Below are 17681 nucleotides of genomic sequence, written 5' to 3' on the forward strand. Positions count from 1 at the left end.
ATTATCCAGAATTGTGGTTCAGTGACATGGCGTATGATCATCCATAAAAAAAACGTCGTTGTTTAGGAACATGAAGTCCATGAATTGCTGCAAATGGTCTGCAAGTAGACAAACATAACCATTTAGAGTCAATGATCGGTTCAGTTGGACTGGACGACCCAATCCACTCCATATAAGCACAGCTTACACCGTTATGGAACCACCACCAGCTTTGACAGTGTTTTGTTGACAACTTGGGTCCTTGGCTTCTTGGGATCTGTGCCACACTGGAACCTTGCCACCAGCCGTGGCCAGATGAAATGGGACTGATCTCACCAGTCCATGGTTTTCCAGTCGCCCAGGGTCCAACAGGTGCGGTCACGAGCCCAGGACAGGCGCTGCAGACGATGTCGTGCTCTTAGCAAAGGCACCCGCGTCGGTCGTCTGCCGCCAAAGCCCATTAACGCCAAACTTCGCCGCTGTGTCCTGACGGATCCGATCGTCGTACGCACCAAGTGGATTTCTATGGTTATTTCTCACAGCGTTGCGTGGTTCAAATGGTTCAAATGGCTGTGAGCACTATGGGACTTAACATCTGAGGTCATCAGTCCCCTAGAACTTAGAACTACTTAAACCCAACTAACCTAAGGACACCACACACATCCATGCCCCAGGCACAGCGTTGCTTGTCTACTAGCACTGACAACTCTACACAAACGCTGCTGCGGTCGGTCGTTAAGTGAAGGTCGCCAGCGACTGTGTTCTTCGTGGTGACAGTTAACGCGTTTCGACACTGTGGGTCTCGGAATCTTGAATTTCCGAAATGGTATGTCGCATGCATCTAACTCCAAGTTTCGTTCTGCGTTCAAAATCTGTTAAGAGGCTCCGGAAAGGCTCAAAATCATGAAAAGTTCAATTTTTACTTTTTTGCGTTTTCTGAATCTGCAGACTATTACCTTTTAATAGATATATAATTTATTCAATTCCGAAGACTACAACTATTTTTAAATTTTTTTTGAAATGTGTTCTACATGGGCGTGACCCTCTGTGGCGCTGTTAAACTGCTGTCAAATGGTGTTATTATTAACGCCCGTGTTCATCAGGTACATTTTAGTGATGTGAGATAAAGTATGTGTTGTGTCTAACCTGTGATGGTTCAATATATATCGCTGGTGTGATTGTCGATTGTTTCATGTTTATTTACTCTATCGCTATCTCGAAAATATTCGTAATTAATTCTGTTTCTTGAGTCTCTGTTTTGTTGATGTATAATAATGAGTAAAAGTAAAGTTACTGTTGCGACTTTCAATGATGGCAACGTTGTAAGGTGCAAGGTATTTAGAAATATGGGAATGAAGATAGGTTCTAACATGGTACGAGCGATGCTTGCTTCAGACAAGGAACGCCTTCGGGCTGCAGATAGGGCTGTAAAGAGTCTAGAAATACAAGCAAGAGTAAATAGGAGGAGGAACAAGAGGAAGTTGGAGGAGGAGTTTGCAGAGGATGAAGATAAACCATCCTATGGACCTGGAATGCACTAAAAAGTTAATCCAATCTTTGTCGCTCGATTCCCAAAACTTTTATTTTCTCATACTAATTACATGTTTTCTAAGGATCTTCCAAACATATTTGTTTCAAACTTTCAGTAAATGTTACACAGTACCATCTGCATAATTTAACACAGCCTTTTTCCAAAAAAATTATATATTTTTGAATACATAAATAAAAAATTGCAAAAAAATGTTGTGAATTTTCATTACAATTGAAAAAAAATCATCTTTAATAACTGAACTAAAATTTTGTAAAATCCCTGTGTTAAGTTGTAGCCCATATTCCAATAAATAATCTGTAAAAAGTTCAAGTTCCTACCTCAAGTACTTTGTGAGGAAAGATGTAATTTATAAGCGTTATTTTAACATTGCAAGTATAGGGCGTTCCGGAGCCCCTTAATTCCCTTCGAGCATCCATAATCACGTCGCAAACCTTTTCGCATGAATCACCTGAGTTGCAACGACAGCACCACCAATGCACTGACTTTTTTATACTTTGCGTACGCGATACTACCGCCGTATATGTGCATCTCACTATCCCATGACTATTGCCATCTTGCCTTTTGTAATTAGGTATGTTGAAAATTGTCCTGCAGCAGATTGTGTACAGCTTATTTTCCAAAATGATATTTCAAAACTAGCTTTATTACACATAGATGTACGTTGTGTGAAAGTTTCGTTAATTTACGTTCTAACAAAATTTTTTGTTTCTCAAAATTAATTAATGGTGGTGGGGTACTTTGCAAAATTTCAAATTCTTAGAAAAATTGATCATGCAGTTCTCAAGGAAGTTAATTACGTATAAACTTTTATATGAAAAATATTTTTTATGTCTTGATTTCGAAGACATTGAGTTTAAACCTGATGTGCCTAATTACGTTTTCGAATGTGTTTTTCGCCTAGGTAGTGAAAATGGTGAAAAAGAAAAAAAAATGTATGTCATAATTTTGCCCCCTCTACATACCCACCAAGTTTGTTCAAGACTGTTGCTATACACTTGGGAATGGTCTCTTGTTAATCTCATGGGTCGTCCAATTGCATCATTGGCCGAGATGCTGCGTTCTCTCTCTCTCTCTCTCTCTCTTTCTTTCTTTTTATCACACACATTTACACACACACACACACACGTACACACACACTGCTTCTCAAAGGTAGCAGATACCTCCCTTTGTTCGTTTCATTTACATTAATAGCATCTTCTAGATATGAATTTTCAGCTGAGTTATGTGAAAGCTGGTTAGCTCGCCACGGATTATCCAAACCGAGCTTTACTGCAATGCTAGCAAGGGTGCAGCAAAATACAACGAGAACGAGTAAAGGGCAAACAATGGTCTCATATTGTTTAGATATTTCTGATTGCAGTCTACTAACGGAATCAAATTTTTCTAACAATAAAAGGGTTCTCACCTTTTCGCGACCGACGCTTGGATATCAAAGTATGTATATACACTCCTGGAAATTGAAATAAGAACACCGTGAATTCATTGTCCCAGGAAGGGGAAACTTTATTGACACATTCCTGGGGTCAGATACATCACATGATCACACTGACAGAACCACAGGCACATAGACACAGGCAACAGAGCATGCACAATGTCGGCACTAGTACAGTGTATATCCACCTTTCGCAGCAATGCAGGCTGCTATTCTCCCATGGAGACGATCGTAGAGATGCTGGATGTAGTCCTGTGGAACGGCTTGCCATGCCATTTCCACCTGGCGCCTCAGTTGGACCAGCGTTCGTGCTGGACGTGCAGACCGCGTGAGACGACGCTTCATCCAGTCCCAAACATGCTCAATGGGGGACAGATCCGGAGATCTTGCTGGCCAGGGTAGTTGACTTACACCTTCTAGAGCACGTTGGGTGGCACGGGATACATGCGGACGTGCATTGTCCTGTTGGAACACCAAGTTCCCTTGCCGGTCTAGGAATGGTAGAACGATGGGTTCGATGACGGTTTGGATGTACCGTGCACTATTCAGTGTCCCCTCGACGATCACCAGTGGTGTACGGCCAGTGTATGAGATCGCTCCCCACACCATGATGCCGGGTGTTGGCCCTGTGTGCCTCGGTCGTATGCAGTCCTGATTGTGGCGCTCACCTGCACGGCGCCAAACACGCATACGACCATCATTGGCACCAAGGCAGAAGCGACTCTCATCGCTGAAGACGACACGTCTCCATTCGTCCCTCCATTCACGCCTGTCGCGACACCACTGGAGGCGGGCTGCACGATGTTGGGGCGTGAGCGGAAGACGGCCTAACGGTGTGCGGGACCGTAGCCCAGCTTCATGGAGACGGTTGCGAATGGTCCTCGCCGATACCCCAGGAGCAACAGTGTCCCTAATTTGCTGGGAAGTGGCGGTGCGGTCCCCTACGGCACTGCGTAGGATCCTACGGTCTTGGCGTGCATCCGTGCGTCGCTGCGGTCCGGTCCCAGGTCGACGGGCACGTGCACCTTCCGCCGACCACTGGCGACAACATCGATGTACTGTGGAGACCTCACGCCCCACGTGTTGAGCAATTCGGCGGTACGTCCACCCGGCCTCCCGCATGCCCACTATACGCCCTCGCTCAAAGTCCGTCAACTGCACATGCGGTTCACGTCCACGCTGTCGCGGCATGCTACCAGTGTTAAAGACTGCGATGGAGCTCCGTATGCCACGGCAAACTGGCTGACACTGACGGCGGCGGTGCACAAATGCTGCGCAGCTAGCGCCATTCGACGGCCAATACCGCGGTTCCTGGTGTGTCCGCTGTGCCGTGCGTGTGATCATTGCTTGTACAGCCCTCTCGCAGTGTCCGGAGTAAGTATGGTGGGTCTGACACACCGGTGTCAATGTGTTCTATTTTCCATTTCCAGGAGTGTAGATAGTTCGTAGAAAGTATTCTCCAATTCGCTAGAAAGAAAACGGCAAACAACAGCGCAAATAACGCAGGTATGCAGGCAGCATTAAGAACACGGTTCACCATCTTAGTAACTGCGAGGCACGCTTTTTTAAGTACTTATCGCTTTTGAATATGAGCACTGCATGCAGCGGTCTGCGCATGCGCATTGAGTACTGATTTCTTATGATTTGCCACACACGCCACAACGGAAGTATTCGTCCGTGTTAACGTTCGTCTGCTATTATTTGAAATGCTTCATATAACTGAAGTCCAAACAAGGGCCCGCGAGTAGACAACATTCCATTAGAACTGCTGACAGCTTTGGTAGATCCAGCCCTGACAATTCCTTCTGGTGAGCAAGATGTATGAGACAGGCGAAATACTCTCAGACTTCATGAAGAACATAATAATTCTAATCCCAAAGAAAGCAGGTGTCGACAGGTGTCAAAATTATCGATCTGTCACACGAATTCTTTGCAGACCAATGGAAAAACTGGTAGAAGCCGACCTCGGCGAAGATCAGTTTGGATTCCGTAGAAATGTAGGAACACATGAGGCAATACTGACCCTACGACTCATATCAGAAAATAAATTAAGGAAAGGTACAGCTACATTTCTAGCATTTGTAGTCTTCAAGAAGGTTTTGACAATGTTGATTGGAATACTCTCTTTCAAATTCTGAAGGTGGCAGGGGTCAAATACAGGGAGCGAAAGGCTATTTACAAATTGTACAGAAACCAGATGGCAATTATAAGAGTCGAGGAGCAACTGCTAAGGTCATCAGTCCCTAAGCTTACACACTACTTAACCTAAATTATCCTAAGGACAAACACACACACCCATGCCAGAGGGAGGAATCGAACGTCCGCCGGTACCAGCCGCACAGTCCATGACTGCAGCGTCCGAGACCGCTCGGCTAATCCCGCGCGGCCAGATGTTATTCAATCTGTATATTGAGCAAGCAGTAAAGGAAACAAAAGAAAAATTCGAAGTAGGAATTAAAACCCATGGAGAAGAAATAAAAACCGTGAGTTTTGCCGATGACATTGTAGTTCTGTGAGAGACAGCAAAGGACCTGGAAGAGCAGTTGAACGGAATGGACAGTGTCTTGAAAGGGTGATATAAGGTGAACATCAACAAAATTAAAACAAGGATAATGGAACGTAGTCGCATAAAATCAGGTAACGGTGAGGGAATGAGACACTAGTAGATGAGTTTTGCTATTTGGGGAGCAAAATAACTGATGATGGTCGAAGTAGAAAGGATATACAATGTAGACTGGCAATGGCAAGGAAAGCGTTTATGAAGAAGAGAAATTTGTTAACATCGAGTATGGGTTTAAGTGTCGGGAAGTCTTTTATGAAAGTATTTGTATAGAGTGTAGCCATGTATGGAAGTGAAACACGGACGATAAATAGTTTAGGCAAGCAAAGAATAGGATCTTTCAAAATGTGGTGCTACAGGGTTGAGGGTTAGAAGTGTAGATCACGTAACTAATGAGGAGATACTGAACAGAATTGGGGAGAAGGGGAATTTGTGGCACAACTTAACTAGAAGAAGGGTTCGGTTAGTAGGACATGTTCTGAGGCATGAATGGATCACCAATTTAGTACTGGAGGGCAATGTGGAGGGTAAAAATCGTAGAGGAAGGCCAAGAGATGAATACAGTAAGCAGATTCAGAAGGATGTAGGTTGCAGCAGTTACTTGGAGATTAAGAAGCTTGCACAGGATAGAGTAGCATGGAGAGCTGCATCAAACCGGTCTCTGGTCTGAATACGAAATTCGTACAGTGATTCGTCTTCTGTCTGCGAAAGACTTTGCAGTGTAGTTATCACCGGCAGACAATAGAAGTTCGCGGGGAAGACCGTGTGACAGGTGCAGTGGTAAGGAGGGCAATGCTGGCGTTTGTGTCGTATTGTGAAGTGGGCAACCATCTATCACCACCAATATCTTGCGCAGGAAGTTGACGGAAAAGCTCGACGGTGCATTTCGTCCACATCTAGCGAGTTTTCCGCAGCTTCAAGGTGTGTTCGTTTTATGTCAAGAAAATGACGATGACCTCATAATGGTCATTCAGTGATGCTCGACAAATACGGTCGCAGATTTCTAGAAGGAAGAATTTCAGGTGCCTTTGTTTGTAGTCATAAGTGCCTTAATATAAGTGAAAAATTTTATTGAAAATTAAATTACAGTACAAGCTTTGGTGGTAGGATAAAATGCTTTAAAATACACATGTGTTTTTTTTTTAAACAAAGGATACATATTTGAAAAAGTCATGGCTGCTATATATAGGAAACAATACAGGAACAGAATCTGTTGCTAGCAGTAAGGGTATTATTTCCATATTTGATGTGATGGAAAACTGTTTTTGTTCACTGTAAAGTGACACTATTTTTAAGACGTATGCGCCTTCTGCCTGTGTTGTGAGACAGGCGGTGTTGTTTGCTAGTCTGGAGTCTGGTGCAGGGTGCAGGGTGCACCTAGCGTGCCTGGAACTCGACCCACAGAGCGGGCGGCGTCTCGACCACCCCCGGGATGTTGCTGATGCAGGGGGGCGGCACCCCGTCCGACCGGACGAAGAAGTTCTGCAGGATCGTCGCCAGCATCAGGAACATGTTCTGCCGCGCGAACGTCTCCCCGGGGCACACGCGCTTGCCTGACAACACCAAAGACACGTCAGTGCAGTGACTTTCCCTAGCCATCCCAAAACAGTGGCCGACAGATGTAATCACACATGTGTGGCAAAAAGAGACGATAGCAAAATGGTTCAAATGGCTCTGAGCACTATTGGACTTAACTGCTGTGGTCGTATGTCCCCTAGAACTACCTGAACCTAACTAACCTAAGCACATCACACACATCAATGCCCGAGGCAGGATTCGAACATGCGACCGTAGCGGTCGCGCGGTTCCAGACTGCAGCGCCTAGAACCGCTCGGCCACTCCGGCCGGGAGACGATAACACATTAATATGGAAAAGCGTGGCATAAATGTCTCGTTCCTAGCAGGTGTTTGCTTGCTGAACTTCATGTAAAGACGTGTCACTCTAAAGTTATGACCCGGGTTCCCGGGTTCGATTCCCGGCGGGGTCAGGGATTTTCTCTGCCTCGTGATGACTGGGTGTTGTGTGCTGCCCTTAGGTTAGTTAGGTTTAAGTAGTTCTAAGTTCTAGGGGACTGATGCCCATAGATGTTAAGTCCCATAGTACTCAGAGCCATTTGAACCATTTTTTGAAAGTTATGATTAGTCCACAAATACCGTTACTGAGGACTGCTAAGTGCAAGCCACCATGGAAAATACCCAGTGTCGATGATGCAGAATATGTTGTGAAGTGCTGTGACTACAAAAAATGGAGGAAGACGGGGAGATTCATTATCCTGCCTTGTGTTTAATATACAGGGTGTTACAAAAAGATACGGCCAAACTTTCAGGAAACATTCCTCTCACACAAATAAAGAAAAGATGTTATGTGGACATGTGTCCGGAAACGCTTAATTTCCATGTTAGAGCTCATTTTAGTTTCGTCAGTATGTACTGTACTTCCTCGATTCTGATGATCAAATTGTAAATTTTCACAATCAACATGTGTGGGCTGATGAGAATCCGCACGCAATTGTGCAATCACGTCATCAACACAGATTTTTTGTGAACGTTTGGGCAGGCATTGTTGGTGATGTCTCGATTGGGCCTCATGTTCTTCCACCTACGCTCAATGGAGCACGTTATCATGATTTCATACGGGATACTCTACCTGTGCTGCTAGAACATGTGCCTTTACAAGTACGACACAACATGTGGTTCATGCACGATGGAGCTCCTGCACATTTCAGTCGAAGTGTTCGTACGCTTCTCAACAACAGATTCGGTGACCGATGGATTGGTAGGGGCGGACCAATTCCATGGCCTCCACGCTCTCCTGACCTCAACCATCTTGACTTTCATTTATGGGGGCATTTGAAAGCTCTGGTCTACGCAACCCCGGTACCAAATGTAGAGACTCTTCGTGCTCGTATTGTGGACGGCTGTGATACAATACGCCTTTCTCCACGGCTGCATCAGCGCATCAGGGATTCCGTGCGACGGAGGGTGGATGCATATATCCTCGCTAACGGAGGACATTTTGAACATTTCCTGTAACAAAGTGTTTGAAGTCACGCTGGTATGTTCTGTTGCTGTGTGTTTCCATTCCATGATTAATGTGATTTGAAGAGAAGTAATAAAATGAGCTCTAACGTGGAAAGTAAGCGTTTCCGGACACATGTCCACATAACATATTTTCTTTCTTTGTGCGTGAGGAATGTTTCCTGAATGTTTGGCCGTACCTTTCTGTAACACCCTGTATACACAAAGCCACGTCAGTGCAGGGACTTTCTCTAGACGTCCCAAAACAGTGGCCGACAGATGAAATCACACATGTGACAAAAACAGACGATAACACATTAATATGGAAAAACGTGGCATAAATGTCTCAATCCTAGCAGGTGTTTGCTTGCTGAACTTCATGTAAAGACATGTCACTCTAAAGTTATGATTAGCCCACAGATACCGTTACTGAAGACTGCTCAGTGCAAGCTACAATGGTAAACACCTAGTGTCAATGATGCAAAATATGTTGTGAAGTGCTGTGACTACAAAAAATGGAGGAAGACGGAGAGATTCATTATCCTGCCTTGTGTTTAATATAAATGTTGAGAACGTCATAAGAGGTACAGACATCAATAAGAGGGAAATTGCCCTGGGCACATCAGTTCAGGGATTGCCATAGCAGTTGCTGTTAATATCATTACAAGAAAAACAAATACACTCTAGAAGTCTTGAAAGAGCTGCTAGAAAGATAAGCCTACATATAAAGAAACGGAAAACTTTGTACGAGGGACATTCAATAACTAGGGGTCAATTGATTTAGAAAAAAACAGTGTTTTTTTTACGAAACATGATCCCCACCCATATTAATACGTTTGTCCCAACGATGAACTATTTTTTTCGTACTACCTGACGCAAAGAAGTCCCTGTCTTGTTGTTTGAACAATTTTCCCACAAATTATTTTACCTTCCCGTCGTTGCCGAACTTTTTCTCAACGTAATGCTCCTTGAGTGGACCAAACAAATGAAAATTATGTTTGCAGAAGAATCCCCTTCGTTTGCATAGCTTTTTTCCAAGTCTGCACACACTCTGAATCTTGTTTCCTTGCGTTGTTGCGTTAACTCTTTCGGCACCCACTTTGCACTTGTTCTGTTGTACCTGAGCTTGTTACAGATTGCGTTATGAACTGTGCCAACACTTCCTGCAACTGTCTTTGCTATACGTTAAACTGTAATACATCGGTCCTCAGCAATAATGTCGTCATTGCAGGTTTCTAGCGAGGCAATTGACATTTCAACTGGCTGTCAGTCACTGAGGATCGACCGTTTTTGAACTGTTCCACTTGCTTAGAAAAGTTTCCGTTGCTCATATAGCTTTCACCATACTGTAAAATCATTCGAGAAAAGACTTTAGGCGGTTTTTCGTCTTCAGTAAGCAAAGTACGGATCACTGAACACTGTTAGACTAATGCGGAGACTTCAAGGATGAGTGGGTTTACCTCAGTATGCTATTTCCTGTTTCACAGTACCTGCAACTTAGTTTAATTCAGCAGGTGACATATTTACAAATACTGTCGGGAATCGCTGCTGTGTGACATTAATTTTTGTCTATCTTTAACTATAGGTTTGTTTCAGATGAACTGCCATTATCGAATGAACTGCAGTACAGTGTGGGTGACGTTATTTTCATTATACATACTCATTATACATATTTATGTTATGGTACGACATTGAGCATGGATTACTACTTACATATATATTGTCTAGATAGAATTACATGTATATACAGGATGAGTCACCTAACGTTACCGCTGGATATATTTCGTAAACCACATCAAATAATGACGAACCGATTCCACAGACCGAACGTGAGGAGAGGGGCTAGTGTAATTGGTTAATACAAACCATACAAAAATGCACGGCAGTATGTTTTTTTAACACAAACCTACGTTTTTTTTTTAAACGGAACCCCGTTAGTTTTGTTAGCACAGTTGAACATATAAACAAATACGTAATCAGTGCCGTTTGTTGCATTGTAAAATGTTAATTACATCCGGAGATATTGTAACCTAAAGTTGACGCTTGAGTATCACTCCTCCGCTGTCCGCTCGTGTGTATCGGAGAGCACCGAATTACGTAGGGATCCAAAGGGAACAGTGATGGACCTTAGGTACAGAAGAGACTGGAACAGCACATTACGTCCACATGCTAACACCTTTTTATTGGTCTTTTTCACTGACGCACATGTACATTACCATGAGGGGTGAGGTACACGTACACACGTGGTTTCCGTTTTCAATTGTGGAGTGGAATAGAGTGTGTCCCGACATGTCAGGCCAATAGATGTTCAATGTGGTGGCCATCATTTGCTGCACACAATTGCAATCTCTAGCGTAATGAATGTCGTACACGCCGCAGTACATCTGGTGTAATGTCGCCGCAGGCTGCCACAATACGTTGTTTCATGTCCTCTGTGGTTGTAGGCACATCACGGTACACATTCTTCTTCAACGTACCCCACAGAAAGAAGTCCAGAGGTGTAAGATCAGGAGAACGGGCTGGCCAATTAATGCGTCCTCCACGTCCTATGAAACGCGTGTCGAACATCCTGTCAAGGGTCAGCCTAGTGTTAATTGCGGAATGTGCAGGTGCACCATCATGCTGATACCACATACGTCGACGCGTTTCCAGTGGGACATTTTCGAGCAACGTTGGCAGATCATTCTGTAGAAACGCGATGTATGTTGCAGTGCTCTCCAATACACACGATCGAACAGCGGTACTCAAGCGTCAACCTTAGGTTACAATATCTCCGGATGTAATTAACATTTCTCAATGCAACAAACGGCACTGATTACGTATTTGTTTATATGTTCAGATGTGCTAACAAAACTAACGTGGTTCCATTTAAAAAAACGTAGGTTTGTGTTAAAAAAACTACTTCCGTGCATTTTTGTATGGTTTGTATTAAACAATTACACTAGCCCCTCTCCTCACGTTGGGTCTGTGGAATCGGTTCGTCAGTATTTGATGTGGTTTACGAAATATATCCAGCGGTAACGTTAGGTGACTCACCCTGTATAACATCGTTCGTAGCTGTATTTTTACTGTCGTTCTATATTTGTTGAAGTAACGCAGTTATTACTTTTATTATAAGAGTAATTTGACAGTTTTGGAGCTATGATGTCAAATGTTTACAAAGTATAAGCACTTTTATACAGGTGATTATGGTTCTAGATGTATCTATGGTTGCCGCATGTTCGAAGTAGTCTGTTTATATGATATCGTAGCTCCAAAACTGGAAATACTGGAAGAAGGAGTACGTACCAGTGCTAAATGGCAGAGTGTAGTCCTTGTTGGTGATCTTCCCATCTGGGCCGAGGAACCTGTCTGGCCTGAACCTATCTGGGTCTCCCCACACGTCCTTGTCCATGTGCATGCTCCACAGGTTGGTCACCACTACGGTTCCCTGTAACACAAAACTACTGTGTCATTTATCACATTACACTAGGCTATCACATAAAACTAGCGACATTGAGAGAGTTGGTAATTTGAAGAAAAAATGTTTTGTTATGAAATAAAAGTTCTTACTGTCGTCTTGCCATCCTTTTAGTGACACCATTTCTTTGTTAAGCTAGTAATATCTGACGATTACGTGACGCAGTTAGTTTCCTCGGAATTGACGTTTATGTTCTGGTTTCCGTCCTAAGACTGGTTTAATGCTGCAATGCATGCTAATCAATCCTGTGCAAGCCTCTTCATCCCTGCAAACCTAATGCGACCTACATTCGTTTGAGTCTCCATACAGTCTTCACGCCTCCCTCCCACTCCCCCACTTCAACACACACACACACACACACACACACACACAATTCACTGCATTATCAGACTAATCTCCGAAGCCTGACGATGCGTTCTGTCAATCGATTCCGTCTTTTAGTCAGGATGCCCATAAATTTCTTTTTTCCCCAATTTTGTCCAGTAACTCCCTATTATTTACTCGATCTATCCATCTAATCTTCATCATTCTTCTGTGGCACCACACTGCAAAAGCTTCTGTTCTCGTCTTGTCTGAACTGCTTATTTACCGCAGTTCACTTCTGTGCATGGCTACCCTGCAGCAAATACTATCAGAAAAGACTTCTTAACATTTAAACTGATATCAGATGTTAATAAATTCCCCTTTTAGAGATATGATTTTCTTGGTATTACCAGCCTGCATTTTATATACTCTCTACTTCAGCCCTCGTCAGTAATTTTACTGTCTAACTGGTAAAACCCATTAAGTACTTTGAAAGTCTCGTTTCCTACTATAACTCCCTCCACATCGCTTGATTTAATTCGACTAACTTTGCTTCACTTTCAGTTATTCATCTTATAACCTCTTTTCAAGACATTATCCATTCTATTCAACTATTCTCTCACAACCTTTGCTGTCTCTGACAGAATTACATTACGAGTGGCAAACCTCAAAATTTTTAATTTCTTCTCTCTGTACCATAATTTCTTCTCCAAATGTCTCCACGGTTTTCTTAACTCTTTATTTGAGTGTACAAACTGAATAACATTGAGGATAGCCCACAACGTTATCCCACTTACTTCTGAACTACTGCTTCCTTTTCGTGACCTTCGACTCTTACAGCTACATTTTGGTTTCTGTACAAGTTGTAAATAAATGTTCAGTCCCTGAATTTCATCCCTCACACCTTCATAATTTCCGGAATTGATTTTATCGCCAATAATGTTGTAATTAATGTTTTCATCCAGCAGAGACTTTGAAAAATTACTGTAAGCTTAAGTTGTTGACGTGAGACATAAGGTATTTGTGTCAATGAAATATTTCAATATTCATTTTCGACCGCCAGTCTGTACAAGTTGTAAATAAATGTTCAGTCCCTGAATTTCATCCCTCACACCTTCATAATTTCCGGAATTGATTTTATCGCCAATAATGTTGTAATTAATGTTTTCATCCAGCAGAGACTTTGAAAAATTACTGTAAGCTTAAGTTGTTGACGTGAGACATAAGGTATTTGTGTCAATGAAATATTTCAATATTCATTTTCGACCGCCAGTCTCTCATCTAAAAGTACTTGGCTCAGAGTCGCGATTCATCTGCATAATTTTGAAACTAATATGTTTGGGACAATCAACATAGTTTATACAAGAAATTAATGTATATTAACCACCTTACTACTTTTCACAGTAAAAACTAACTCGTTGAGTGTGCTTAGTTCAGGCGGTTTTTAATATGGGATAACGGTAAGTAATTACACAGTAACTTTGGATTTCTCACATTTAGATTTTACTGGCATACTGGGACAGATTACAGAGCTTTGGCTTTTTTTTTTTTTTTGTATTCACATTTTTTTGTCAGGGAGGGGGCGAGAGTGTGTTGCATGTCTCCACACTTTCCATCTAGCTTTCAGCACACCATCTTGGATTCCTTCGGTGTTTCCCTATCTTTCTCACATATCCACTGGATGATCTCGTTCCTTAAAAGCGGCTTGACCCAGATCGAAAATATGACAATAGAAATAACGTTTCTGAACCTAATGAAGGGTGTGCTGTTTTGAATCTTCCCAGCAGCATATTCTGTGCTGCACACGGGCTCCGACTCAGGACCTTGGTTCAAATGGTTCAAATGGCTCTGAGCACTATGCGACTTGACTTCTGAGGTCATCAGTCGCCTAGAACTTAGTACTAATTAAACCTAACTAACCTAAGGACATTACACACATCCATGCCCGATGCAGGATTCGAACCTGTGACCGTAGCGGTCGCTCGGCTTCAGACTGTAGCGCCTAGAACCGCACGGCCACTCCGGCCGGCCTCAGGACCTTCAATTGGCTCTTACCTACTGAGCTATCTGAGAATGACTCATGGCACCCACTGACAGATACACTTCCGGCTGTACCTGTTCTCCCACCCTGCAAACCTCACAGCAGTTCTCCTGCATATCAAGTCAGAATAACTCTCCTGAAAGAAAGGATATTGAGGGGGAATGGGTTTGCTGCAACCTAGGGGTTCAATTTTAATATGTAAGTAAGTTGGACGGATTAAATAAAAGGTTGCGAACGCTAGGTGTTTTCTTTTGATTTAACGAAGGCTTTTGACTGTGTTGACCACAAAATATTACTGCAGAAGTTGGACCATTATGGAGTTAGGGCAGTAGCTTACAATTGGTTCGCCTCTTACTTTAAAAACAGAAATCAGAAGGTAATTCACCGCAACATTGAGAGTGGTAGTGATGTTCAGTCCCAATGGGGCACTGTTAAGTGGGGTGTTCCCCAAGGGTCGGTGCTGGGGTCACTGCTGTTTCTTATTTATATAAATGATATATCTTCTAGTATTACAGGCGATTCAAAAATATTTCTGTTTGCTGATGACACCAGCTTGGTAGTGAAGGATCTTGTGTGTAATATTGAAGCAGTATCAAATAATGTAGATCATGAAATAAGTTCATGGCTTGTGGAAAATAATTTGATGGTAAATCACAGTAAGACTCAGTTTTTACAGTTTCTAACTCACAATTTAACAAGAACCGATATTTTGATCAGACAGAATGGGCATATTGAAAACGAGACGTAACAGTTCAAGTTCCTAGGCATTTGGATAGATAGTAAGCTGTTGTGGAAAGCCCATGTCCAGGATCTTGTTCAGAAACTAAATGCTGCTTTATTTACCATTAGAACAGTATCTGAAATAAGTGACAGTCCAACACGAAAAGTAGTCTACTTCGCATATTTTAATACGCTTATGTTGTATGGTATTATTTTTTCGGGTAATTCTTCTGATTCAGAAAGGTTATTTTTGGCTCAAAAACGGGCTATTCGAGCTATATATGGTGTAAGTTCGAGAACCTCTTGTCGACCCCTATTCAATAGTCTGGGAATTCTGACATTGCCCTCACAGTATATATTTTCTTTAATGTCGTTTGTTGTTAGCAATATTAGCTTATTCCCAAGAGTTAGCAGCTTTCACTCAGTTAATACTAGGCAGAAATCAAATCTGCATGTGGAATGCACTTCCTTGACTCTTGTGCAGAAAGGAGTGCAGTATTCTGCTGCATCCATTTTCCATAGGCTACCATAAGAACTAAAAAATCTTAGCAGTAGCCCAAACTCTTTTAAGTCTAAACTGAAGAGTTTCCTCATGGTTCACTCCTATTATGTCGAGGAGCTCCTGGAAGAGCTAAAAAATTAAGCAAATTTCAGTGTTACATTGTTGATTTTCTTTATTTACACTTACGACTTGTCGCCTGAATATGGTTTTTTTTTACATTTCATTTTATCGGTTTCTATTATCGTGTTATAATTTCATGTATTGACTCATTCCATGACCATGGAGACTTCTCCTTAATTTGGTCCCACGGAACAATAAATAAATAAACAGTCAACATTTCACTGTAGTGTGGACGATTCGTCCTGGAAACATTTCCATATGCTGTTGATAAGTAATTGTCTCTAGGTATGCAGTTATGCAGGAGAGCTTCTCTGGAGTTCAGAAAGTAGGGGGCAGTTATTGGCGGAAGTGACTATGAGAGTGGGTCGTAAGTCGCAGCCTGACTGCTGAGTTGGTACGACCATTGTTCATGAAAACCAAGGTCCAGGTTCGAGTCTCGATTTGGCATACAGTACTGATTAGATATATCTAGGCTGCTCTACTCTCCAAATGTCACTTTGAATTAAATAAACATCCCTCTCGAGTTTAAATCCATTGTGGTGTAGTAATACAGCACTGGGCTTCTCTTGGCCATAACGAAACTGTCAAAACATGTGTGGCTGGTCCCAGCGGAGGTTCGAGTCCTCCCTCGGCCATGGATGTGTGTGTTTGCCCTTAGGAAAATTTAGGTTAAGTAGCGTGTAAGCTTAGGGACTGATGACCTTAGCAGTTAAGTCCCATAAGATTTCACACACATTTGAACATTTGTCAAAACATAAAAATCCCTACATATGTTTGAAAGAATGTTGTGAAAATTCTGAAGTTGCATATTATGTCTCTCGATGTTTTAACATCGTGTTCTGTTTGTAGGCAGTGCTATTCTTGTTGAGCATTCTATTGCAAGGCTGCACCAATGGGCGTGTGTGCCCGAGCGCCATGCAGTTCTTCAAATGGTCCAAATGGCTCTGAGCACTATGGGACTTAACTTCTGAGGTCATCAGTCTAGTCCCCTAGAAGTTAGAACTACTTAAACCTAACTAAGGACACCACACACATCCATGCCCGAGGCAGGATTCGAACATGCGACCGTAGCAGTCACGCTGTTCCCTACTGAAGTGCATAGAACCACTCAGCCGTCAGCTTGCTGTTCTTCTGCTGACTGTGGTGGATGGTGCAGGCAACCCACAAGATGGCTAATCTTCATGTGTTGTGCACACACCCCACCAGCTTGGGCGCCCCTGCTTAGCTCGGCCAGTGGACTACACTATGGCCTAGCTGCCAGATGGTCCTACGCATCATTCTTTTACCCATTCCTGCCTGCCTTCTGTCTGTGCCCATTCAGCTGGCCTTGGAAGGGCATGCGAACTTGAACAGCCTGGTGTGGAGATTCACATCGATTCACACATCTTTGATTGCTGTTGGTCTTTGCCAATCTGTCTATCACTTCGAATTTATTCTATCTCCTCTTCACATATAGGGAGACAATTGTTGGACTTGGAAGGTAGGAGACGAGGTACTGGCAGAAGTAAAGCTGTGAGGACGGGGCGTGAGTCGTGCTTGGGTAGCTCAGTTGGTAGTGCACTTGCCCGCAAAAGGCAAAGGTCCCGAGTTCGAGTCTTGGTCCAGCACGCAGTTTTAATCTGCCAGGAAGTTTCAGTTATTGAGCTATATGAAATAAAATCGTCATAACTTCTGAAAGGTATTTGGGGGACTGAGAATCAGCATTTCGCGGTCGGGAAGTCTCTTTACCCTCAATGTATGACTGTGTGCTGTGCAGTGTCCAGTCACAGAATAAATGGTGCGATTTTCCTAGATGGCACGGTGACTACCGAATGGTGATTACCGAACAGTGTGTGAAGGTTTTGGGAGATGATTTCATCCCCATTATCCAAAGTGACCCTGATTGTGACAAGATGTGGTTCATGCAAGACAGAGCTCGACCCCATCGAAGCTAAAGATTCAAATGGCTCTGAGCACTATGGGACTTAACATCTATGGTCATCAGTCCCCTAGAA

The 17681-nt window shown here is 43.0% G+C and overlaps 1 protein-coding gene across 1 annotated transcript in view; it reads right to left on the minus strand.

Moving 5' to 3' along the window:
* Positions 1-6709: 6709 nt before the first annotated feature.
* The window catches only part of LOC126109797 (probable cytochrome P450 304a1), a 45929-nt gene continuing 34957 nt past the window's right edge, over positions 6710-17681 (minus strand). Inside the window, exons 8-9 of the mRNA XM_049914853.1 lie at positions 11830-11971; positions 6710-7076 (exon numbers count right to left, since the gene is read on the minus strand). Coding sequence (XP_049770810.1) covers positions 6901-7076; positions 11830-11971 — 318 coding nt within the window. The 3' untranslated portion in view covers positions 6710-6900. The remainder of the gene's footprint in view (positions 7077-11829; positions 11972-17681) is intronic.

The sequence above is a fragment of the Schistocerca cancellata genome, chromosome 12, assembly GCF_023864275.1.
Source record: "Schistocerca cancellata isolate TAMUIC-IGC-003103 chromosome 12, iqSchCanc2.1, whole genome shotgun sequence".
Lineage (NCBI taxonomy): Eukaryota > Metazoa > Arthropoda > Insecta > Orthoptera > Acrididae > Schistocerca > Schistocerca cancellata.